This window comes from Physella acuta, unplaced genomic scaffold (assembly GCF_028476545.2).
Source record: "Physella acuta isolate Inbredline_101_S28 unplaced genomic scaffold, ASM2847654v3 ptg001501l, whole genome shotgun sequence".
NCBI lineage: Eukaryota > Metazoa > Mollusca > Gastropoda > Physidae > Physella > Physella acuta.
The window spans coordinates 2,786-29,233 of NW_026733016.1; the positions used below are offsets into that span (position 1 = coordinate 2,786).

Here is a 26,448-nt window from a genome sequence, read left to right on the forward strand (position 1 = left end):
TTTACTTCGTGTCACGTTCAGCCTTGGGTTGATTAAAAAGTGGTATCAATGTCGGCTCACGCGATAAGAATGCGATTACTTGGCATATCCATCGGAATGGTTATGAGCTAATGAAATTATCTTCCAATGGTCGTGAAATAGTCAACCACAATCCTTTAAAAGTAGGCCTACTGAACTAAAATACATTATGTTATAGTACTTATATTCGACCTAAAAAATAGTTAGAATTTCCTTTGAGAGCTAGATTTAGATCTCTAGATGGAGTTCTAACAAAAATTTAAAAAGGACTTTCTACTTCTAACGTTGTAATTTTTAAATACAGTTCTATTATAGACTTAATATCGTCTAGATCTAGATCTATATTGTAAATTTATCCTCAGCAATCACCCGATATTATTAATTTTAATATCTTTTTTTAAATATCTATTTTTAAACATGACTTGCAGACCCCGTTCCCGCCCCAGTCCGTGTCAAGTCCATCTCCTTACAGCAGTATAGTGGACCTGACTGACCAATTTTCTGACCTCAACCTCTCTCAAGATAGGAGACTTGGTAAACGGCCACCCACCTCCTACCTTTGCCATCTGTGTTTCACTAAGGGACACTACATCAAGGATTGTCCTCAGGTTTAGTTAACTCCCTTTATTAAAATTTTAAAATAATTTTAATTAATATCTTTTTTTCAGTAAACAAATAAAAAATAGTTCAGTTTATTTTTTATCTAATTTCCATTCTGTTTTAATAAATTTCTACTTTCTTATTTCTTAGGAACAGACACAGCAGAATATTATTTTCTTAAACAGTTTGTCATGTTCTAATAAGTAATCTATATCTTGTAGCATTTCTTCCCTCTATTCTTTTTGTTAATTCTAATGTAAATGTAGGTTTGATTAAACATCACAACATTATAAACACACCAGAATAATTTTATTACACAAGTTCATTAACAATAATAATTAATTAATTAATTAACAAACAATTATTATAATGAGGATAGAACTGATTTTGTGGTGATGCATAGACCAAAAACAGATTTAGCACCTTACATCATTTTAATTAAGCAATTATGCACACTTTTCCAATACTATTTATAATTTAAACATAGTTAATTAAATACTTCTAGCATAAGAAAAACTCTCATCAATTGGGTTTTTAAAAGTTTTCTCTCAAAATTATTAAATCTCCACTTAGCATATTAATAGAATCCCAATTGTCTGTAGTTACATTTGATAAATCAGTAATGAACTTTGCTCTAAGGCTCAAACAGAAAGAATGTTTGCTTTGTGTCCTGAACCTATGCAGCACTGCTATGGCCTTGTTGAACTCTTCAGTGTCAGAAATGTCAAAACAACAACTTTTCAAATCATTTAAAGACTGTTTTGAAAACAATGTGCATGAATATATAAATACATGACATGCTTTGACTTTATAATGATCCTATAAAAGTTAACCTATAAAAGCTGTTCATGAACACTATGAATAGTATTGTTGAAAATATTAGCTTGATTTAAAAAAAAATATTATTATCTTGGCTAAGCCAAGAATTTTAGGCTTAGATCTTTATATTGTACCTATGTTAGGGAAAATATAAATGTACATCATTACTACACACTTTTTCTAGTTTACTTTCTTTTAAATATCTAAGTTTTTCAGTCTATATTTACTAACCTGTTAGTTAACTAACTATAATTAATATAAAAGTTGGTGTTAAAGTGAAATCTGTTTCACCTTACCAGGCAAGGCCCAAAGGTGAAGGTCTCACGCCCTACCAGGGTAAGAAGAGATGTTTCGGAGAGTATAAATGCCCCAAATGTAAGCGCAAGTGGATGAGTGGCAACAGCTGGGCCAATATGGGGCAGGAGTGCATCAAGTGTCATATACTGGTCTACCCTCATAAACAGGTACACACAACTTTCACTACCCTCATAAACAGGTACACACAACTTTCACTACCCTCATAAACAGGTACACACAACTTTCACTACCCTCATAAACAGGTACACACAACATTCACTACCCTCATAAACAGGTACACACAACTTTCACTACCCTCATAAACAGGTACACACAAACATCACTAGAACACAGGTCTACCCTCATAAACAGGTACACACAACATTCACTACCCTCATAAACAGGTACAAACATCCCTTAACACAGATCTACCCTCATAAACAGGTACACAACCTTCACTACCTTCATAAACAGGTACAAATATACATCACTAGAACACAGATCTACCCTCATATACACACAACTTTTACTAGAACACAGACTACCCTCATAAACAGGCATACACAACAGAACATAGGTACACTGATTTAATTAGGATAATAGTTCAACATATTTTATAATTAGAACAGGTAGGCCTAGACACACTTCATTATGATACTTATTTCATTATAAGAACAGGTAATGATATACAGGTCTACCCTCATTAACAGGTACACACAACTTGGGCTAAAACTGTCATACACTAATTTAATTATGATAACAGTTCCACATATTTTATGATTAGAACAGGTGTACAGTTTCCATTATGATATTATGTACACATATTTCATATAAGAACAGGTGCAGCTATTTAATACAACATGTACACAGTATAACATTTACACATTTCTTTATAACCTGTCCACACATCTTACAAATGAATTTCAATAAAAACCACTTCACATTTCATAATAAGTAAAGTAAGTAAAGTTCCCTTTTTAAACCTGACTGTCTATAGGTCAAGTGAAGTAGAGTTCACTTGTTTCTGTGACCTCGGCATATGAAGGGATAGTGTGGTCAGCACTATGCCCAGCCGCCTTTGCTTTCCCTAACTTGAGTTAGGTACTCATGTGAGTTTGGTGGACTCAGGGATGGTCTACTGACTTGAACCCGGATTCGATCTCGTCACATTTCATTATAGCTGCAGCTATTTTATAGTGATAATTGAAAAACTTACTTTTTAAAATCTTTATCAGTAATAATATTACGTCTCAATTTTCATGAATAAATGATAGTATCTTTCTTTCTTCAGAGACCCTTGGAAAAGCCAGACGGCCTTGATGTCTCAGACCAGAGCAAGGTCCACCCCCAACACCTGTGTGAGAAATGCAAGATGCTAGGCTACTACTGCAGACGTGTCAACTGATTGCTTTGTTACACTCAGGCCTGACATCAGCCATTTGCTTGTTTGTTTTTTTTATTCCTGGCACAATCTGTGGGTGTTCCCATATTTTTATCATTTGTTTGTGAATACTTTATGATTCCTTCTCAATATTCAGTTAAAGGCCAGCAATGAATAACATAATTGTTTCGTGAAATATTTCCATGTTTTTACTTGAAAAATGTTAAATTAGAGCAAAGTCTATCCAACTTTTCAGTTTTGGCTGTTTGTTTTGCTTTGTCAGCAAATATTTTTCACTTTTTATAAAATTGTGTTTAATTATGCATTATGATGCCGGTATTTAATTACTGACCAATTATTGATGAATAAGAAAGAGAATGTACTTCCACAGACATTAATAAACATAATTAAATGAACAAGTCACATATTTTAACCATTGAAACAATGTATTAATTGCTTCAGTAACATCTTGAATTAAATGATAAAACAAGATGGTAAATTTATATATGAATTTGTATCAGGAATAGAAAGTTTATTTTAAAAATTGTTTACATTTTAAAATCAGTTGAAATTTTTAGATTTGTCAAAAGTTACAATTTAGCATACATTTTTTGTGAGAACTCTTTCTTGTGGAAAACAAGTTTTTTATTGTGTTTTGCAGAAGTGGAAGCCAAGCATTCCTTTTCATATGCAATTTTCAATTTCACATTCGAAACATTAGAGACCAACGATTATTCCGTGAGCTTTTGTGTACTGGAGCTTACTGCAAAATATTTCTTTGTTTTCAAATTATCTTCCTATTTTTAGTCTTCCCAAGATTTCCCATTCTTTTGTATATATTTGAAAACATCACAACCAAACAAGGCTGCTGGGAATGTATTGTACTGTGTATAAATTTGGATCCATCTCTGTGTAGGAAATGAGATATTGACACAATTTTTGTGTAGTACAATGGAACATACTAATCTATTTACCTATAAATACTGTCAATAAATTGTGTGTTACTGCTGACAAAGACATGCATCACAAACTGAATTTTTAAAAATCATGTTGCCATTTTTCGTTTGTTTTTTGTTGTCTAAACATTTTAATCAAAATAAAATGTTTGATTTTGAGAGTATTTTTATGACAATTACAAGAATCAGCCTTTCTGATTCTGTTGAAAAAGCCAAAAATTATTTGGCTTGTTTTTTTTTTATTGTTCTGTTTTACATATTAATTTTATTGATAATTTTGAGCTGTTACTAAAAAATGCCTTTTCTATTTTCTAAACTGTTACAACAAGATGCCTTTATAAAATATTACAAAAAGAGACTACTTTTTTAAAAAACTGTTACAAAAGAAGACCTTACTTTTTTAAAAAAAACTTTACAAACGGCTGCTTTACTTTTTAAAATTTACCCAAAAAAACCTGACGTTAATAAAAACATGGTGATTTCTCATCAAAGTGTAGAAGAGATATTTTGTCTTTTTTTTTTCTAGCAGATATGTAGGCCTGTATATTTTCCCCTCCCCAATAGACTTCTTTACAAGACATTGGTCATATAACCAATTTTTTTTAAAACCTATTCAAATTGTGTTGATTGGTTAGTCTATCAAGAAATGTAACAGAATCATCCAACCAATGGGCTGTCTTATATATTTGATCTGTGTTACCTTTTCTAAAAAAAAGTGATTGGGACAATATTTATACCAAAATTAATTTTATGAATTACACTACTATATACTCTAAGTGCCTTCTGGGTGTAATGCATACAATTTATCCACTCTGATGTGCCAAAATAAGATTTTTAAAAATAATTACAAAATGTTGACAACTTGTTTTGTTCTAAACAGATGATTTGAGACATTATTTCCTATGTTTATGGTTTGTTGTAAGTTTGTGGTATGGAAACCCCTTTTACAAGTGACTAATTAACAATTTAGCTATTTTACTATACTGGTACAGGTTTGTTTTATGCATTGAAGTGACAAGCTTGTTATATAGGATGTTATTGTTTTAAGATGTTAAGTAACATCAATAGGATAGAAAATTGTCATTTTTCTGTTTGTGGAAATATATATCCTAAATCTAGTCATTTTACAACTCACATTTTAATTTTATTTTATGGCAATGAATTAATATTCAAAATTCTAAAATTGTGAAAAAATGAATTGGAAACACTGTGCCAGTTACCTCCCCTCAGTAGCATGCACAACATGCCAGAGTTTTGCTCATTTGATTTGTATATTTTTGTTTTTCTTTGCATATCTATGCTACACATGTGTATATCTATGATGATGTGTCTTAACATTTTTAATTTTAAACTAGTTTTATTTATTTTATAAGAAGCAAACAGAAAAAAGTAATATTTTAATTTATTAATAATGTAAAACATAATACAGCAAACAGATTCAATCATTTAACATTTCTCATTTTAAAGGTGTATACAGTAAACAGAACTGATAAAAACAAACTGATATGAATGGTTACATTAAGTTTCAATAAAACTAAATATAATTCAAAATATGCCTATAAATAACATTAAGCTATTCAACACTCAGGAAATAACATAAAGCTATGCAAACACATTTGTATTAAACTAATCAAAAACATATTTCACTAAAAAGAAAGATCACTCTGAAAAGATTAGAGTTACTATCCCTGTATAAACCTCAGTTGCTTTGATCTTGTTTTATTGCTTTCTGTGTAGAAATCATTCCATTAAATCTAAGCCAAATAAAAAACCCAACTAAACTTATTGTCTATAAGATGTGCTTAAAAATGTAAACATTCATTTATACCAAGAACTTGAACAACAAATAATTTTTAAGCAAGGCACTGTGGAATATTAGCATATTTTTAGCAATATTTTAAAATATTGTAAACAAGTCATTAAATTTGAGTTTTGATTTAAAAATGACTTTGATCTATCACACATTTTAATGTAAACAAAGCTTGAAAAATGTTGACCTTTAAACAAACATCAGCATATTTTTAAAAAGTTTGGAAAAATCAATGACATGCTGCCCACTAGGAGAATAGAATGGAAGTTTTTACAAAAGTGGAAGTTTTTACAAAGATGTCGCTTTATGTTTTTTTGCCAACCATTTTTTTCTTGCATGATGGTTTTTGCTTCTAATTATAACCCACTATTAGTTTTTGTCCTAAATAAAGAAAGTGAAAACTTTTGATACACGTTGTGTTCGGTCTGTCTGTCCCATATGACGTGTGTGCTACTGGGTGTGTATAGCACATACACATATCCAATCAAAACAAGTGTTATACGTGTGACCAGTAATAATAAATGGCATATAACAATTGGCATGGATTTGCCTGGTAATAACAAGAGGTACAAATCTACCTCATGATAACAATTAGCTAACATTTTCACCTGATGACTGGCATACATTAGAGCCACATTACTGTGTGAAACATGCTGGCACCTTCAATACAATAAATCTCTGCCATTTTTCCAAGTAGAGTAAAGTCCCTTTTCGAACCTAACAGTCAATGGGGTAAGTGAAGTAGAGTTAACCTGTTTCTGGAAGTATAGTGTAGTCACAACTATGCCTAACCGTCTTAACATTCCCTAATGTGAGTTAAGTACCCATCAGAGCTGGGTGGACTCAGGGACATTCTACTGACATGAATCCCATATTCAAACTTACGACTTTCTATCGCTAGGCAATGCCGTCCCCTCCAAGTAGAGTGATACAGAAATTTTTACCAGCAACTATCTAATTTAATTTTTTTTACAATGCATTATGTAAACAATCTATAAACAGACATTATAAAAATATGTGTATAACAATTTTAAATCACACCAACAACTAAAATGGTGTAACTATCATAAGCAAACATTAGTTATTATATTTGTATAACTATCAGAAAATACCTCATTAATTTTAAGTTTAGATTTAATTATAAAATTCATGTTACATAATATTCTCTCAAATAATACTACTCTAGATGACATATAAATTCTACAGAAAACAACTCAACAATGATAAAAATGTTAAATTCTTATAAACACATCTGAAGGCATAGTCAACAATATATGATGCATACAATTTGATAGTCAAACAACATATGATGTTTAATATAATCTGATGTGAAAAAAGCTTTAGAAAACTTGAGGTTAACAAATAAGCATCATCACAACAAGCCTGAGACTGTTATACATACAGATATATATATATATATATATATATATATATATATATATATATATATATATATATATATATATATATATATATATATATATATATATATATATATATATAAATATATATCATTAAGACAAATCTCTGACTGTATTTTTATAGAATTGTTCACTTAAAACCCACTCTTAGAAACCTTTGTGACATGTTGCTCAACATAAACTGACCAAATAAACTGCCAACATACAGATATAGTCACTCAGACTCACACTTTTACAACCATGTATACATAAGCTAACCACATATATAAGCTAACCACATTTACCTCCTTGCTAACATGAATTGCTCATCTAAACAATCACATAATCATACTCAAAAAACATGTTTATGAAGTCATGAATAGTGAGGAATGCTGATCTTGGTGAATTTTTTATTTTCAAAAACTGAAATTTAAAAAAAAGAGAAATCTTTAAATTGGAAATAAAAATGCAGAAATGTATTACAAAAAAGAAGGTGCAATAAAATAAAAGTAGCTATGAATAAAATTCTAGTTAAGGTAAAGACATGTGTGCTGTTGTAAATTGGCTAACAGTCTGGTCAAATGCAAGTATTTCAACACGTTTCATTATTTAACAATCAAAATTCTTTAACACACTGACCTAATCTTCAGTTATCATTACACGACATTCATCAGAATTTGCTTTGTTGAGGAAATATGATTCTCCAGATGATTTTGATTTGGTTTTGATTTGAAATTTCTTGGTTTTTCCTTTGTTTATTTGTTCTCTTTTCTGAAACATTTGTCTGGAGAAAAAAAAATCAATCATTAAATAAAGGAGAAAAGTAACATAAAAACAAACTTTTCCTTCCTAAGATAAATGCTTTTTATACTTAAACAAATCTATTCTATGTAGAGATTAATAATTTCACAGAAATAATATTACATTGGTGTTAAGTTTTTTTTCTCAACATATTCAGTCAATAAAAATTATATATAAATTACTTATATAAAAAAAAAATTCCTTATCTTATTTGACCTTACAACAAATAACTTACAAAAATTCAAATTCTGGCCTCTTCATTTGCATGCAAAGTTTGAGTGGCATCTGATAGAAATCTGCGTTGGATGTGAAGTCTATGTTGCTCTGGGCCTCCCCACTGAAGGACAGGCCTAGGTTGAGCAGAGCGGAGTTGAGCTGCATGGAACCTTCCAGGTAGATGGCACCACTGAAGGTAAACATGGTCAGTCTTTTTAAAATGTTACAATTGTCAAACTTTAAACCCAATACACAACAGCAAAATTTTACTAATTTATCAAACTGTTAATTTATTCAAATCTGAAACCATTAATTTAAATAATTTTGAAGAGTTTGTCTGACCTGTTTCTGATTAAGGCCTCACAGTTTCTGTTCCACAGGCTGATGCTGACATAACCGGATAAATCCATGGACAACACACCTGTGACATCTGTATCCAGCACTAATCCATTGGAGAGATGAAACTTCTGGGAATGGTCTTGGAGAAGAGTGTTTCCCTAGGAGATAGGATGTAATAACAATGAATTAACTCCACATGTTTGACCTGACATAGATTTTAATTAAAAGCTGAGGTCAAGATGGAGGGTTATAGTTTACCTGTAAAACTGAGGTCAACTCTAATGGAGGGTGAAAGTTTACCTGTAAAACTGAGGTCAACTCTAATGGAGGGTGAAAGTTTACCTGTAAAACTGAGGTCAACTCTAATGGAGGGTGAAAGTTTACCTGTAAAACTGAGGTCAACTCTAATGGAGGGTGAAAGTTTACCTGTAAAACTGAGGTCAACTCTAATGGAGGGTGAAAGTTTACCTGTAAAACTGAGGTCAACTCTAATGGAGGGTGAAAGTTTACCTGTAAAGCTGAGGTCAACTCTAATGGAGGGTGAAAGTTTACCTGTAAAGCTGGGGTCAAGATGGAGGGTGAAAGTTTACCTGTAAAGCTGAGGTCAACTCTAATGGAGGGTGAAAGTTTACCTGTAAAACTGGGGTCAAGATGGAGGGTGAAAGTTTACCTGTAAAGCTGAGGTCAACTCTAATGGAGGGTGAAAGTTTACCTGTAAAACTGGGGTCAAGATGGAGGGTGAAAGTTTACCTGTAAAACTGGGGTCAAGATGGAGGGTGAAAGTTTACCTGTAAAACTGAGGTCAACTCTAATGGAGGGTGAAAGTTTACCTGTAAAACTGGGGTCAACTCTAATGGAGGGTGTAAGTTTACCTGTAAAGCTGAGGTCAACTCTAATGGAGGGTGAAAGTTTACCTGTAAAGCTGGGGTCAAGATGGAGGGTCAAAGAAGTTTACCTGTAAAACTGAGGTCAACTCTGATGGAGGGTGAAAGTTTACCTGTAAAACTGAGGTCAACTCTGATGGAGGGTGAAAGTTTACCTGTAAAACTGGGGTCAAGATGGAGGGTGAAAGTTTACCTGTAAAGCTGAGGTCAGGATGGAAGGTGAAAGTTTACCTGTAAAACTGGGGTCAAGATGGAGGGTCAAAGAAGTTTACCTGTAAAACTGAGGTCAACTCTGATGGAGGGTGAAAGTTTACCTGTAAAACTGAGGTCAACTCTGATGGAGGGTGAAAGTTTACCTGTAAAACTGGGGTCAAGATGGAGGGTGAAAGTTTACCTGTAAAGCTGAGGTCAAGATGGAAGGTGAAAGTTTACCTGTAAAACTGGGGTCAAGATGGAGGGTGAAAGTTTACCTGTAAAGCTGAGGTCAAGATGGAGGGTGAAAGTTTACCTGTAAAGTGAGGTCAAGATGGAGGGTGAAAGTTTACCTATAAAGCTGAGGTCAAGATGGAGGGTGAAAGTTTACCTGTAAAGCTGAGGTCAACTCTAATGGAGGGTGAAAGTTTACCTGTAAAGCTGAGGTCAAGATGGAGGGTGAAAGTTTACCTGTAAAGTTGAGGTCAAGATGGAGGGTGAAAGTTTACCTGTAAAGCTGAGGTCAACTCTAATGGAGGGTGAAAGTTTACCTGTAAAGCTGAGGTCAACTCTAATGGAGGGTGAAAGTTTACCTGTAAAACTGGGGTCAAGATGGAGGGTGAAAGTTTACCTGTAAAGCTGAGGTCAAGATGGAGGGTGAAAGTTTACCTGTAAAACTGAGGTCAACTCTAGGAATAAATTTACCTGTAAAGCTGAGGTCAACTCTGATGGAGGGTGAAAGTTTACCTGTAAAGTGAGGTCGAGATGGAGGGTGAAAGTTTACCTGTAAAGCTGAGGTCAACTCTAATGGAGGGTGAAAGTTTACCTGTAAAGCTGAGGTCAAGATGGAGGGTGAAAGTTTACCTGTAAAGCTGAAGTCAACTATAATGGAGGGTGAAAGTTTACCTGTAAAGCTGGGGTCAACTCTGATGGAGGGTGAATGTTTACCTGTAAAGCTGAAGTCAACTCTGATGGAGCATTCCATGCTGCAGACATCAGCCCTGCAGTCCCTCTGAAAAATTCAACTTGTGTCAGCAGGACGTCCATAAAGGTGAAGGACATTCCTGCAGTGGGCTCAACAGAAGAGGTCTCCTCCTGTGAGTCATCAGTGTCTGCAGGGGCAGCCTCGACCTCTTGACCCATCAGCGCGTCCAAGCCATCTGCATAGATCCCAAACTGAAATTGACCACAGCCATAAATATTTTGTCACGCTTCAAGAATTTCTTAGGAAGACATTGTGACCACTGCATAAGTCACCACAACAAAAAGTAACCATGACATAATAGGCAGTAACAATGACATGACATGCATTAACAATGACATGACATCCATTAAAAATGCCATGACATGCATTAACATTGACATGACAGGTATTAACAAAGACATGACATGTATAGCAATGACAGGTAGTAACAATGACATGAAATCCATCAACAATGACATGACATGCATTAACAATGACATGACATGCATTTTAACATGAAAGGTATTAACAAAAACATGACATGTAATAACAGTTGGTAACTAAGACAAGAAGTCACAGTGTTGTAGCAGAAAGGTCCTGTGATAGTAAAATAAAAATAAAAATATATTAAAAAATATCATTATAAAATCCTCTACTCTGCCCACAAAAATTTCCATTAATTTTATACAACAGATCCTACCTTAAGGAAAGGTTGGTGAATTGATTTCCCAATCAGACTGACCAACATCCCACTTCTCTTCATGACACCAGAGGCAGAGTTTTCAAAGAACAAGTTGTAGGTGGTATTCACATCTTTCATTTCTAAAGGAAAAAAATGCATGCATTCACCTAATACATCTCATGGGACAACTTACATGGTGGTCATAACTTTCATTATTAAAAAGTTTTCAAACTAAAATGGTCTACATAAATAGCTCAAAAAGCTTAGATAAAATTTTAATCCACATTCCTTCATTAGTACAATTTGAAATTGGGTGCCTGATTCATTATTACTTGTATTTTCTTACTGACAAGTGGTCCTTCTAATATAAAAAATAATTACTAGCTAAAATAACTATGAAGTTACGAGCTTAATTAACCAAACTCCAAAACAATGTATAAATGACAGGTTGCATAAAAAATGCCAGTTTATTCGCAATAACAACTCAACTTACTGGCCAAATAACTAGTTAGGACACTGGACTTCCCTCGCTGGGCCCAAAGGTTGTAGTTGTTTAGTTGTCTGTCCTGTAGGACCCTGGTCAACTGTTCTCTGATCATGGAAAACACAACATTATTAACTTACAACAAAAACTTTTCTGATCATGGAAAACACGACATCATTAACTTACAACAAAAACTTCTCTGATCATGGAAAACACGACATCATTAACTTACAACAAATACTTTTCTGATCATGGAAAACACAACATTATTAACTTACAACAAATACTTTTCTGATCATGGAAAACACAACATTATTAACTTACAACAAATACTTTTCTGATCATGGAAAACACAACATTATTAACTTACAACAAATACTTTTCTGATCATGGAAAACACAACATTATTAACTTACAACAAAAACTTCTCTGATCATGGAAAACACAACATCATTAACTTACAACAAAAACTTCTCTGATCATGGAAAACACAACATCATTAACTTACAACAAAAACTTTTCTGATCATGGAAAACACAACATCATTAACTTACAACAAAAACTTTTCTGATCATGGAAAACACAACATCATTAACTTACAACAAATACTTTTCTGATCATGGAAAACACAAGACAAATTAACTTACAACCAAGACTAATTAGAATAGAAATACACTGCATAACTTCAATAACTATCTAATTATCAGCTGCACCAAATATTTATCTTACCACTAGTACAGTTCAGTATTTAAATTTTTTTTAAACTAACTATAGAAACACTAGTCACAAACAACAGGCATATCACCTGGCCATAAAGCTCAATATCTACAATAATTAACATAATCGTAATCTATAAACTACGGCAAACATTCCACCTTTAATTCAGACTCAACTTTTTATGTACTTACGCAAATGTTGGATACACAGAAGCAGCATCAAGCAACAAGTTAATGACATAAGTAGAAAACTCTGGTTCACTCTGATCAACTGCTGACAAAATAATGTTTCTCAACTCCTGATCTGACGGGGATTTGTCGAGAATAAACTCAAGGGCAGACAACCTAACACTGGCATCGTAAGTGGCTTTATTTTGGTGAAATATTCGCAGAAGTGATTCTTTAACCTATAGTAAAAAAATTACAGAATTGAAGGTGAATAAAGTAAAATATATTATTTAAAAAAAACTAAAGTGACAATACTATATAATTTAGTCAAATCAGTGAGTAAATAGAATCAAATGTGAAATCCAATAACACAAGCAGAAAAAAAGAAGAATATGTAAAAGCTAAAATTAGAAACATTTTAAAAGTAATTTTACACTGAGTTATGCAAGTCTTAGTATTTGGTATTCTCAACATACTACCAAAAAAAAAATGAAAATGAATATTTCAAAATCAAACTTCACAAAACACTAACTTTCAAAGAATAAATTCAATATTTTATCCTTTGGTAAATAAATAAAAAAAAATTAATAAAACTAAATTTGTTTTACAAAATGCTGACCTGAGCGCTGATAAATTTAGCAGGGATGCGTCTGAAAGCTGATATGGCTGTGGCAGCTAGCATTGGACTGGCTGGGGATTCAGCTAGTGGAAGAATATCTGCAACGGTTTCAGGCAGGCCGGCGTTGCCTAGCGCACGCACATACATGAGACGACATGGTTCATCCTCACAGCTGGCCAACCCAGACCTCAGAATGTTTTTAAATTCCTCAACTACCTGCAGTAAGATTTACCATCTAACGTGAGTGAAGGGTACTTTTTTAAATAAGAAAATAAACAAAAAATATATGAACAAATGATCTGTGAATTAGAAATGTCATTAAAACTGTCTGCATGACCTTAGCCTAATGGTGTGTTGCTATGACGACCGCTCTGACTTACAGTGAGTTGACACTGGTCCACAACTTGACAGAAAGTGTGGACTATGGCACCCAGAGAGAGCAGCACAGACTCCCTGAGGCTGGCACTGGGAAGTGGGTTCTTTAGCACAGACTGGAGAGAGAGGAAGGTGATGTAACATTGTAAACAGGCAGAAAATGTATCAATATAAATTACAGTGCTACAAGTTATGCAAGGGAATTTTTGGAGTTGCTCTAGTTAGGTTTTTGAACCTTGTGGTCCATGGGGAAAATGAAGTAGAGTTCACATATTTCTGTGAACATGCATATCAAGATAGTGTGGTCAGCACTATGCCTAGCTGCTTTTACTTTCCCTTTACTTTCAGAGTTCAGTATCTATCAGAGCTGGGTGAACTCACTGATGTTCTGCTGATTTGGTTCAAACTAGAGACTTGGGGTTAACAGTCTAGCACTCTAGCGCTGGACCATGCTGTCCTAAGTTGCTCTAGTGCCGTGCATTAAACATGCCACCATCATCTGACACAATTTGCTAAAACACTGTATTTGAAATGTGGGCCATGACCACACGCTGCCAAAGTAAACACTTCCAGGCCTGACAGTCCTTAGGGCTCAAGTCAGGTCGGCCTACCCTAACTGACATCTGTGTTTTCTGACCACAGTTCAGAACTCAGCTCAATACCTTTTGCACTAATTTGTAGGCAATTAATTGTTCTACCATTGAAGCATGCTGTATCATTACCATTAAGGTACAACACATTAAACATGGACCATGATCACAAACACACCATTTTTGCTTAAGTTCTACACATTAGATCATCATCGTCTATTTCCCGTTCGTGCCCAAGACACATGGGGCAGATGAAGAAGAGTTCATTTGCTTCAGAGACCTCGGCATATGAAGGGATAGCGTGGTTAGCTCTATGCCCAGCAGCCTTTGTTTCCCTAACGTGAGTTAGGTACCCATCAGAGCTGGGTTGACTCATGGATGTTCCACTGATCTGAACCCGGATTCGAACTCGAGACTCTCAGGTTAGCAGTCTAGGCCAAGCCGCCCCCACACATTAGATACACACCCTAATCACATCTACAAAGTAGCACATAAAAACCATAGGGTCAGACACCAAAGGACATGGAACTCACCAGCAAGTCAGCTATCAAACTCTCTGGTTAGCAGTCTAGTACTCTAGCGCTAGGCCACGCCGCCCCCACACATTAGATACACACCCTAATCACATCTACAAGGCACCACATAAAACCCATAGGGTCAGACACCAAAGGACATGGAACTCACCAGCAAGTCAGCTATCAAACTCTCTGAAGGGTGAGATGAATAAGCTGCAGCAAACAGAAATCTTTGAGGATGTTCTATAGAACTCTCGCTCTGAAAATCTAAGAGCTCAAATAAAGCTCTCTGACTGGCCTCGGTCTGAGCTGCAGTGACTATGTCAATTAATTGGGGCCTGGAGAAAATTAATTAATTACAATTATATATATCACTTAGCTAAATCAGTCAAATTAATAACATGTCAATTATTAGTAAATTAATTAAAACAATGTCATTACACAATTTAAAAAAACTCATTTTCAAAAAGTGTAGTGCATTGTGGCAGCTATTAAAATGAATCTGAAGTAAATGCTGGTCAACAGATTGTTCCTAATACAAACTTGCAGAACCTATTTTCATGCACACAGCAAAAACATAAAGTACCACATCCAACAACTGTACACTACATAACAGACCCAAATAGCAAACATACCAAAAACAATTGTACTGTACAATAACTAAAGACTCACAAAAAAAGAACTATATATTAACTACAACCTCCATAGCACCATTGACTGTATAACTCAGTAGTTTTCAAGCTTTACAACAAGGCACTTCCCTTTCTTTCACTACATATAATCCATACCGCTATAAAATTATTTTCTTTTTGATCCCAAAATTTTTTTCAGCTGAAGCAATAGTTTTGGCTCAAGGGAGCCACTTTGTGGTAGCGGATTTTAGCGGAGGGCCGCACCGTTTAAAATGATTGTATTCTTTAGTTAATCTTATATTTCATTTCAGAAAAATTATAAATAATATAATAAATATCAATAAATAAAACTTAAACAAAAGTGGTAGTTTTATTAAATTTATTTATTGTGCTAATGTCATAATATCTAGATTTCTAGCAGCTAGCACATTTAATTATAGAATCAGTTTAGTGAGACAAGTGCACCCTATCATACTTTTTTTTTAGAGAAAACTGAAATAAAACTGACAAACCAGATAAGTGCGTATTTTCACTGCCTGCGCACGGGCTATAATGGAAAAAATACGAGACGAACTTTTGGTCGCGGACATAAAGCAAATCTCAGTTCTAAAATCAACAATTATTTACATTTTCAGGTTTTAAAACTGTAATTGGACATTTTGAATTATGTTTAAGAATACCATCATGGGTAAGAAGTCTCACTAGCCATAGTTGTTGATCCAATTTTACTAGGGCAAACAAGCAGGAAATATATGCTTATGCAATTCATCGCCAGATTGTATGAACTCTCTCCTGCCCACAAATGAACAGTTTAATATAGCTAATAGATTTCTATTTGAAGTTAAGTCAAATGATAATTGTGAAATCTATTAAAAATAAATAATAGATAAAGAATCTTGTAAGGTTTTTAGCATTCATGTAAAATAAAATAATTAACAATGAGTTCCATATTTATTTTGTTACAAGTGAATCACTTTAAATTTTTAACAACTATTGGGAACATAGTTAAAAGTTGTCTCCCTTATTAACTTAAAATTTTCAAATGGAAAATAACTGATCTTTAAAAATCCTTAACTTAATTAACACATTTAACAATCTATATATATAATTCTCTTCTGGGATCAGTTAGAAAACAAGCTGCAAGCGCGCCTTTGCAGTCCCCTCTCTTCCTCTCTATCACTACCACCCCTACCCCACCCCCCACATGATCTGGTGAGCGGTGTTCACTCTGTTTACATTTTACAATCACAGAGACGGGTTTGGTGACGGCTATTAGGGGCAGATAATGTAGTTTGAAACGATTTTAAACTTAGAGGAGGTAACTAAGAGGAGGCAGCTTTCACGTGGGGGGGGGGGGGGGGGGGTAGTGTTTTTAAGCAAATATTTTCAATGGCAGCATTGGTACTGTCGAATTCACAAATTATAAATTACTGAAAAGTAGAAAAACAACAACTAAATAGCGGCGTATGATACGCAGCAGGTCGGCTCGTTAATAATATTATTGTTAAACCACTGAAGCACTAAATAAAGACCATTTTTTAAAAAAGGGTCATCACTGAGTTCAAACTCTCATTAGAATCAGCAAAGAAATGAAAACATCTGAGAATTAATGGGAAACATTTTTTTAAACTGAGTATCTGGAAACAATACTATTAGGATAAGAAAATGCACTTACATCTATATAATTTTACATTTCTGTTATATATTTCATGCTATTGGAGATGCCAGTTTGGAAACTACTCCATTAACTACCCCCACCCTCCCACCCCCACAGAACAATACCAAGATTTAAAAAACTACACAATAACTATACACATCAAAACAACAGTACTAAGTTTTTAAAAACAACACAATATCTACACACCCCAACACAACAGTACCAAGTTTTTAAAAATGACACAATAGCTACACACCCCAACACAACAGTACCAAGTTTTTAAAAATGACACAATAGCTACACACCCCAACACAACAGTACCAAGTTTTTAAAAATGACACAATATCTACACACCCCAACACAACAGTACCAAGTTTTTAAAAACAACACAAGTTCTACACACCCCAACACAACAGTACCAAGTTTTTAAAATCAACACAAGTTCTACACACCCCAACACAACAGTACCAAGTTTTTAAAAACAACACAAGTTCTACACACCCCAAGTTTTTAAAAACAACACAAGTTCTACAGACCCCAACACAACAGTACCAAGTTTTTAAAAATGACACAATAGCTACACACCCCAACAACAATCAAACAAACCCCATGCAATAACACATCCAAACAGCACCAAATAAAGAAACTTACACTACATAATAGCTATCAGGACTTGTCATCAGCTTAGTAAGAGTTTCCTTGCCCACCACCCTAATGCTTTTGAGCAGTTGAGTAAAAGCTTTAGCTGACTTGAGTGTGGCCAAGTTCTCAGCTTTCAAATCCTCTGCTAATTTACTCAGCAACGATTCTGGCTAAAAGCAGAGTTCTTAAACAATTAAATATCTTCAGGATAAGAATACAAATAGATTAATAGTTAATTTTTTAAACACAAGTTGGCTAAGTAAAACAAGGAAGAGTTAAAATATGTAACACCATAAGAAGATAATTAAACAAATAATACTTGTACTTACAGTTTGGCATTTTTCTGTACATTGCTGTATCTCTTCCTCACTAGGCAGTAGAGATATGGTATAAGAAGATTGGACCTCTGAAATAGATTGAAAGTATAGTATCATGTCCATTAGTTTCTAATATAAAAGTAGATGCAAGTGTATTGGCTAATCAAATAATTTAATATGCTTGGTTTTTTTTCAGGGGGATAAAAATATTTATAAATATTTAAAAATAAACACAAGAGGTAGAAGAAGGGGAGGCAAACATGGATGACAAATAGAGAATTGGTCACAATTGATAAAACTGAGAAGCAAGAGAAAGAGAGAAAATTGACAAACAAGAGAAAGAAAGTTGACAAGCAAGAGAAAGAAAGTTGACCATCAAGTGAAAGAAAGTTGACCATCAAGTGAAAGAAAGTTGACCATCAAGTGAAAGAAAGTTGACCATCAAGTGAAAGAAAGTTGACCATCAAGAGACAGAAAGTTGACCATCAAGAGAAAGTAAGTTGACCATCAAGTGAAAGAAAGTTGACCATCAAGTGAAAGAAAGTTGACCATCAAGAGATAGAAAGTTGACCATCAAGAGAAAGTAAGTTGACCATCAAGAAAGTTGACCTACCTGCCTGAGCTTTGTCTAGAGCCTCCTGTGCACTGCTGGACGTGGGACTTCCTACAACGACTGATTCCAGCAGTAGACTTTGACTGCAAGATGAACATGACATGACATCAGGAGAAACAAATATAGTTATCATTGTTGTCAAAAACTATACTCTCATTAAATTCTGACATTTTATCTATGATGTGGGATAGTTGTCTAATGAAAAGCTTACAGCAAGTCAATAGGTTATTCACAAGCAGCTGAACAATGCAAGGGCAGTTACTCAACCAGACTGAAGGGCTACAACATCTACCAAATAGCTCTAACTCATCCAGCTAATGAGACTGACAACACATTTAAATCTTGTTTATTCCAACAATCCAAAAGGGCAATAATTCAATCAGGGATATACTCATTTAGCCAAAGCAGCATGTCCAAACAAGGGAAATAACCCAGCCATACACAACAATGTAGTATGAAACTCACCTAGAGGTGGCGCCACCATTCAATGATGGTCTAATGTTGAGATATGTGATGACACGATGGGTCCCTGTAGCCCTCTCAATGACAGAATTTTTCAGGTGATACTGGGTAGAAGACTTGCTATACACAGACACCCCAAGAGCCTGCAGCGATAAAAAAATTCTTTCTGTTAAAATTTGTTGTGGCACTGGTGTTGTAGGATGATGAAGCTCATTGTTGCTTAACCAAAAAGTCTCACATTTGAACCCCGGGAAGATGAGGTTCGAAAGCTGAGGACAGCAACTTATCTAGGAGAGAAAACTCAGAAATTGAACAACTACTGTCTTGTAGTTTGTTCTTGGATGGACAAAGGCAAATCCAGAAAATCAACGGGCCACATGGTGGATAACACATTGACATGAAATACCTAATTGAGTTGAAGGAAATCCTGTCCAACATTACAATTAAGAACAAAGAAGAAGTTAAACACAAAAGGTTTTGGGTAAAATTTACATCCTCCAGAAATGTCAGCAACATTTTAAAATGACATTTGTATACAATTTGTGGTGGGGGCTTTTAACTACAAATGTGTGTTTATGTAAGGATGAATGGTCTTTTTATTTCCATGAGTAGAATAGTAGCAAAGTGATATAAAATCCAAAGCACTTCATAGCACAGCAGCCAAGTAATTAAGTCACCTACCTTCTACCACACCCTTCTGACACTACAGATATCCTTGTACATCAAACAATCCCAAATTATACATACTAACCTCTGTAATATGCTACAAAACTCTTTGGTGTCATAGGTAATATAAATTTGTCATTACCTGTGTAACAACTGTTAATGTCATCAGCTCTATCATGAGTCATGGTTCTGTGCCTAAGCTTTGACAAGAAGGTCATATCCAAAGCTATTTTTGGAAGGTACTGCTAGACTTAACTCTAATCCTGACAATATCCCACTCCCGACATCAAAACTGTACTTTTTATATGAATTACTAACAGAATCAATAACTATAGATCTAGTAGTAATTGATGCTGTCACAGAATCCTAGTTAAAAACCAACTCATCTGCTTACCTTATTCCTGGTAGAGAACTGACCAGCTATCTCCAGGTTCTGACAGTCTGCCTTGGTCCTGTCAATAACACCAGGCTCAATGTTGGTGTACTTGACCAGACACTCTCCACTGACATCCACCTGTGGAAAACATCAAACACCTACAGCAACTTTAAAACATCAAACACCTACAGCAACTTTAAAACACCACACACCTACAGCAACTTTAAAACACCACACACCTACAGCAACTTTAAAACATCACACACCTACAGCAACTTAAAACACCACACACCTACAGCAACTAATAAAACACCACACACCTACAGCAACTTTAAAACACCACACACCTACAGCAACTTTAAAACATCACACACCTACAGCAACTTTAAAACACCACACACCTACAGCAACTTTAAAACATCACACACCTACAGCAACTTTAAAACACCACACACCTACAGCAACTTTAAAACACCACACACCTACAGCAACTTTAAAACATCACACACCTACAGGAACTTTAAAACACCACAGACCTACAGCAACTTTAAAACACCACACACCTACAGCAACTTTAAAACATCACACACCTACAGCAACTTTAAAACATCACACACCTACAGCAACTTTAAAACATCACACACCTACAGCAACTTTAAAACACCACACACCTACAGCAACTTTAAAACATCACACACCTACAGCAACTAATAAAACACCACACACCTACAGCAACTTAAAATACCACAGACCTACAGCAACTTGTAAAAACACCACACACCTACAGCAACTGTTAAAAACACCACAGACCTACAGAAACTAATAAAATACCAGAGACCCACAGCAACTTGTAAAAACACTACAGCAACTAATAAAACACCACATATTGACATCAACTTGTGAAACACTATAGACCTAAAGCAACTTGTAAAAACACAACATAACATCAACTTGAAAAACACCAACAACCTACAGCAACACCACAGACCTACAGCCACTTGTTAAACACCAACAACCTACAGCAATTTATAAAAAATCAAATAGCCAAAAATTGAGTTGTGCTCACCTCAGTTCTCTCCCCTGCATTGTCCTGGACTTGGAACAAGCCAATGATACCTTTCTTGATGTTGCGACTGAATGACGACTCATCAGCTAAATACAGCTGGCTCACAAGGTTGTTGGACAGCTGGAAAATGGCAGGCACAGACAGAAGATGCAGCAAGTCCACAGGAGCTTGGGTTGTAGCCCCTGACAAGCTGGCCTTTGTGATCTAAATGGGGGAAATACAAATTAAAGGGAGATAACAAGCTTATGCTTAAACAGCTGATCACCCTCATTGAAAAAAAAACACTAAAATATGGGCAAAATAAAAAGACATCATAACTGTTAGATATATTTACTTTACATCCTTGATCAAAGAAAAATATGATTTATATGCTTACTTAGATCCAAAAAATATATCTAATCTTTATGTCTTAAAGAAACAAGTAATTACTATTCCCTTTCTTTTTTCTTGTGACTGGGGAGATGTTATATTATTGTAACTAACATAATAAGTGAGTTAAAATTAATCTATCTTTAATACAGTGTAATGTGTATTAACTTTTACACACAAAAAAGTTGTGTAAATATCACTTACAATAAGACATTTTTTTAACTTTATAAACTAAACAAGTGCATATAAACATGAGCCCTCACTCCCCTAAAATTTCTTAGTGATCACATCAGGTGCTACTCTAAAAAGTTTAAAATACATAAAGATAAAAGACTGAATTTCATTTGCATTTACCAACTAGAGAAAATATTCTCATTTGATTTGTATCTATGATTGTAGATGGGAATAAATCAGTTTATTTACAGAATTTATACAACAAAATGAAACCTAAAGTGACCAATCAATTTTATTAATGAATTTTCTTCAGTATGTTTGCATTTTATCCTTACAAAAAGACAATGCTTTGGTACATCTGATGAAAACCTATTACTAAGCAGCTTGCATCAAACATAATTGTTGCAGTTATAGACAAACTAGCTGGATTAGACCAAAACCTTGAGTCTACATCATTAAGCAGATTGCTATACACAATCGTTGTATCTCTAGACAAACTAGCTGGATTAGGCTAAAACCTAGAGTCTATCATTAAGCAGCTTGCTACACACACAATTGGTGTAGCTCTAGACAAACTAGCTGGATTGGGCTAAAACCTCAAGTCTATCGTTAAGCAGATAGCTACACACACAATTGTTGTAGCTCTAGATGGATTAGGCCAAAACCTATCACTAAGCAGCTACACACTATCTGTGGGCCAGTGAACTTTAGAATTTGTCACTACCAGTTGAAAGTTGTGCCCAGCTTGGGGTCACATGATCACTTGACCTACTTGCAGAGCTTGGAGTGTGACATAAATAAAAGTGATAGAAAGATAATTGACACAAGTACACACACTACTTAGGAAAGGTTTTCATGCAATCTCTAGCCTATTATTTGCTTCTATAACCACTCCAGATGGAATGTGACAAATTTAGAATGACCTCTTAAAATTTGAACTCTGCGCAGTTACTAGATTTCTTTTCACAATTTCTGATAACATTAAGATAATGTGTATGCACTTGCTATCATTCAACTGAGTTAATTAAGCTTTCAAGTTAAATGAAGCTTTGGGTTAATTAGCAATTATACTTTATCTGGAATTTGTTAAAATAAAGAAATATATATAGATCTATACATGGTAGCAAGTAAGGAGTTAATTTGGCTACTAGTTTGACTGAAGATGGTTTAGAAGACATTATAGATTTAATGTATTAAATCTCATCTGTCCATACCAATAAAAGTTATATTAAAATAGCAATAAATGAAATTGAGAATAAATAGCTCAGCTCCAGTTTCCCATACCCGTATCCACCAGAAATTAACTACCATTAAAACAATGTAGCAGTATTATCAATGACTATTGGCAATGTGGTGACCTATAGAAAAATATTTAACTGCTAGTTGAAGAAGTTATTGATGCATCTATATGGGAATCACTGATGAAAATACACTGTAGAAAGTGAATGATGAAAGGTTAGTAATGTAGCTGTGTTGTAAAAGTTAGTGGTGTCAATTTGTTTGCGTATTAAATAAGATACATTTGTTTTTAAAACTTATAAAATAAATAACATTGTGGGCCTTTATATTTTCATCAAAACATGCACCATTATTAAAAAACAAACATTTTGTAGCATGCTTTATATCAAGTAGAGATCTAGCTCACATCTTCCTAAAATATTTAGTAACTAAAATAACTTTAAAAAATAATCTTAACTTAAAACATTAGCATTAAATATTCCCCATAACTAAAAGGGTATTAAATTACCTCCCTTCAGCTATTTTCCTGACATCCCCCTCATTATAAATTCATGCTTGGGAGATAGAAATTATAATAATATTCATTTAGCCAAGCTGTGGCCCTCTACCACTGTAATTACCCAGAGTAACCAAACACACGTGTGAAACCAACACCACATATTCATATTCATTACATTTTTCTAAAAGCAATGTTAATCTAAATATTATTTGGTCAGTCTGTCAGTTTACAGAAAGTAATGAAATAAGTCTTGAAAAAAACATTTTATACTGAGTTCCTGATAATTTCTGTTATAAGTACATGTTTAAATTGCATCTGAAAAGTATTCAGCTCTCCTTACAAATAGTTGAACCTGAATTGACTACATTTATGGGTTCAATATATTTTGTCAAGTTGCAGAGAATAAACATCATGAAAATGCTCTCATCAGAACATATTTCATAGTTACTCACCAAATAATCAAAGCTTTCTTCTGTGAGGTAATTATTATAAAGAATGAAATGACAAATTTTCAAGACCAAACATAAACCCAACACAGAAATAAATAATTAAAACAAACAAGCTGACCATGTAGCTTAAAATTAATCCACCAAAGTGTCAAGCATATAAACATTGAAATAATGAACAACATTCAGTGACATACCTGGAAATGCTATCTGACCCTAACTAGAGACACAAGCAAAATAAAAACAAAACTTTGTGTATTATTCAGTGCCAATAGAATTCCTTACAAATATCCACAATTAAAAGGTATATTTCAATAGAATATAGACATGCTGATGCTTTATTTTCAAAATAATAAAAATAGAAAGAAGTTTACATTATGAGGTCAAAAGTTTATATCAACTATAAATATTATTCTCAAATAGAATTTTAGATATCTAGCAACTAAGTTTTTATCATGCTTTTTAATTGTAAACTATTGTTGTGCAATGCTGTACACAAAACAATACAGCCAAGACTTTAACCATGCACAAAAGGTTAACAACATAAATATGTGTGCACCTTAATACTTTCATAAGTTAGATATTAGTGTCAATGAAAATCAATCAAGGCGACAATAAATACTTTTATTAGAAATGAGTAAATGATACTTACTGACAGCTTAAACATCTGAACATCCTGATCTTTATAAATTGTGGCCAGATTAAAGTTTATTATTATCTTGGCACCAACATCCTGCTGGGACACACTACTCTTTTTACTGTTGGCATCATTGAGCAGAATATCAGTGTGGTATAGGTAAGAATAAGTCTTAGATGGGTCATAGTTCAATGCAGAACCTAAGGAAAGCACAGTGGATTGATCAGCTAGGGTGTAGAATCATGTAAAGGTAAAATTACCTATTTGAACCTGGACAGTCCATGGGGCAGATGAAGTAACGTTCATATGGTTCTGTCATCTTGACTCAAACGGTTAACGTAACTTTTAATGTAAATAAAACCTTATTCCTTGGCATATGAAGGGATATAATGTGGTTACCAGTTATCTTTAATTTCCCTAACATGCATCAGGTACTCATCAGAGCTGGGTGTATTACAGACTCAAGCCTGGGATATGAACTTGAGACTTTCGGGTTAGCAGTCAAACCTTCTACTATTCGACCATGCCATTCCTCTTTGTAATTATAGCTGTCATTATCTCTCATATTTAATCAGTAAATAACATAATATCTTTATATTATATTGGGGTTAAAAACTAAGACTTAAAAGGAAATGCATCTTTGAAACACTGGTAGACTGATTTAACTCCAGCCCTGAATGATCCAAATCAACTAATAACAGTTTACTTGGTCAGCGTTTGGTGTCATTAACCAAAGTGAACAATTAACCCACAAAGAATGAACAAAATTCTCAAGCAAATGCATAAGCTCCACTTTACAATAATATACACAAATGTGTTATGGTGATAATAATGATTAATTTAAAATTACAATGCAGTACATTTTAATTTAGCCAGTAAAATTATACAATTACACAAAGATGTTGTTAATGAACTTACTATGAACACAAATCACCAATATTGATGCTGTCAGCAGGATACAAGCTACTAATGTGTAAGAGGATGAAGAAGTCATTGTAGAAATTTCTGTCTATTCCAAACCAAGAAATAACACAATTGTTATGGCCTGGTGAATATGGTTAGTAGTACTTTGCGAGGTATTATCTATATCTATTGAACAATGTGTACTAACTATAAGGCCTATTGATAAGAAAAAAATCTAAGTCTAAGTTGCTAGCATGCTAAGATAAAATAACATGTAAGAATACAGTATAACTCTTTGAATGAAGGTAACAGCTACACTTCTTCTTACATCTACAACTACAACTGAAAATAATTACTTTTTTGGCCAAGTCAAGCCCAAATTCCCAATATTTTTACCAAACTAGAATCTAGGCATTCAGGCTAGTTAGAAGTAGTGCTAGCTAGTGCCTAGCTAATAATTTTTAATAAATAATAGATCTAGACATCTAGACTAGCTTTGCTACTGACTAGCTTGAGTCTAGACCTGCCTTGGTCCTATGTAGTATGTATAGTGTATACTGCTGCACTGTATACTTTTATAGTTAAGCAACTTTAGTTACTAAAAGACAGGGACTGACAACAAGGCTTTACAAGATACTACTCGCACTACTCTACTGAAAAAAAAAGAACAAGTCACAAGTCCGATATCTCTTGCTGCTTGCTGGCTAGATTTACTCAACAATTAAACTAAACTAATTGTAGAAAAATGTTTAACAAAAGCTTTAATAGCACACGTTTTGTTCATTACTAAGACATTGACACGATAATGCAAGCTTAACACACTAGATAGATCTATGCTCTATAGAGATTATAATATCCAGGACTTGAGTCTAGATGTAGATAAATCAGCTGGATGATACGTAGCAGCCGCAGTGTAAAGTTGAC

The 26,448-nt window shown here is 34.1% G+C and overlaps 2 protein-coding genes across 2 annotated transcripts; one reads left to right on the forward strand and one right to left on the reverse strand.

Moving 5' to 3' along the window:
* Positions 1 to 446: 446 nt before the first annotated feature.
* LOC131928431 (zinc finger CCHC domain-containing protein 24) lies at positions 447 to 6,152 on the forward strand (the record flags this gene model as incomplete). Its single annotated transcript, XM_059284465.1, has 3 exons — positions 447 to 626; positions 1,737 to 1,901; positions 3,026 to 6,152. Coding segments are annotated over 3 exons (459 nt in total), but the record flags the coding sequence as incomplete, so codon positions are not given.
* Positions 6,153 to 7,387: 1,235 nt separating this feature from the next.
* Positions 7,388 to 26,312, reverse strand: LOC131928425 (microsomal triglyceride transfer protein large subunit). Its single transcript, XM_059284457.1, has 20 exons — positions 26,298 to 26,312; positions 25,540 to 25,666; positions 24,637 to 24,821; positions 21,258 to 21,461; positions 20,210 to 20,329; positions 19,153 to 19,292; positions 18,688 to 18,770; positions 18,087 to 18,163; positions 17,767 to 17,927; positions 14,996 to 15,164; positions 13,727 to 13,837; positions 13,347 to 13,562; positions 12,752 to 12,966; positions 11,853 to 11,950; positions 11,378 to 11,499; positions 10,662 to 10,889; positions 8,641 to 8,795; positions 8,318 to 8,488; positions 7,921 to 8,065; positions 7,388 to 7,704 (listed from the first exon to the last, which is right to left on the reverse strand). The coding sequence occupies exons 2-19, from the start codon at positions 25,613 to 25,615 to the stop codon at positions 7,921 to 7,923; spliced, it is 2,676 nt and encodes an 891-aa protein (XP_059140440.1). The 5' UTR covers positions 25,616 to 25,666; positions 26,298 to 26,312; the 3' UTR covers positions 7,388 to 7,704.
* Positions 26,313 to 26,448: the final 136 nt, after the last annotated feature.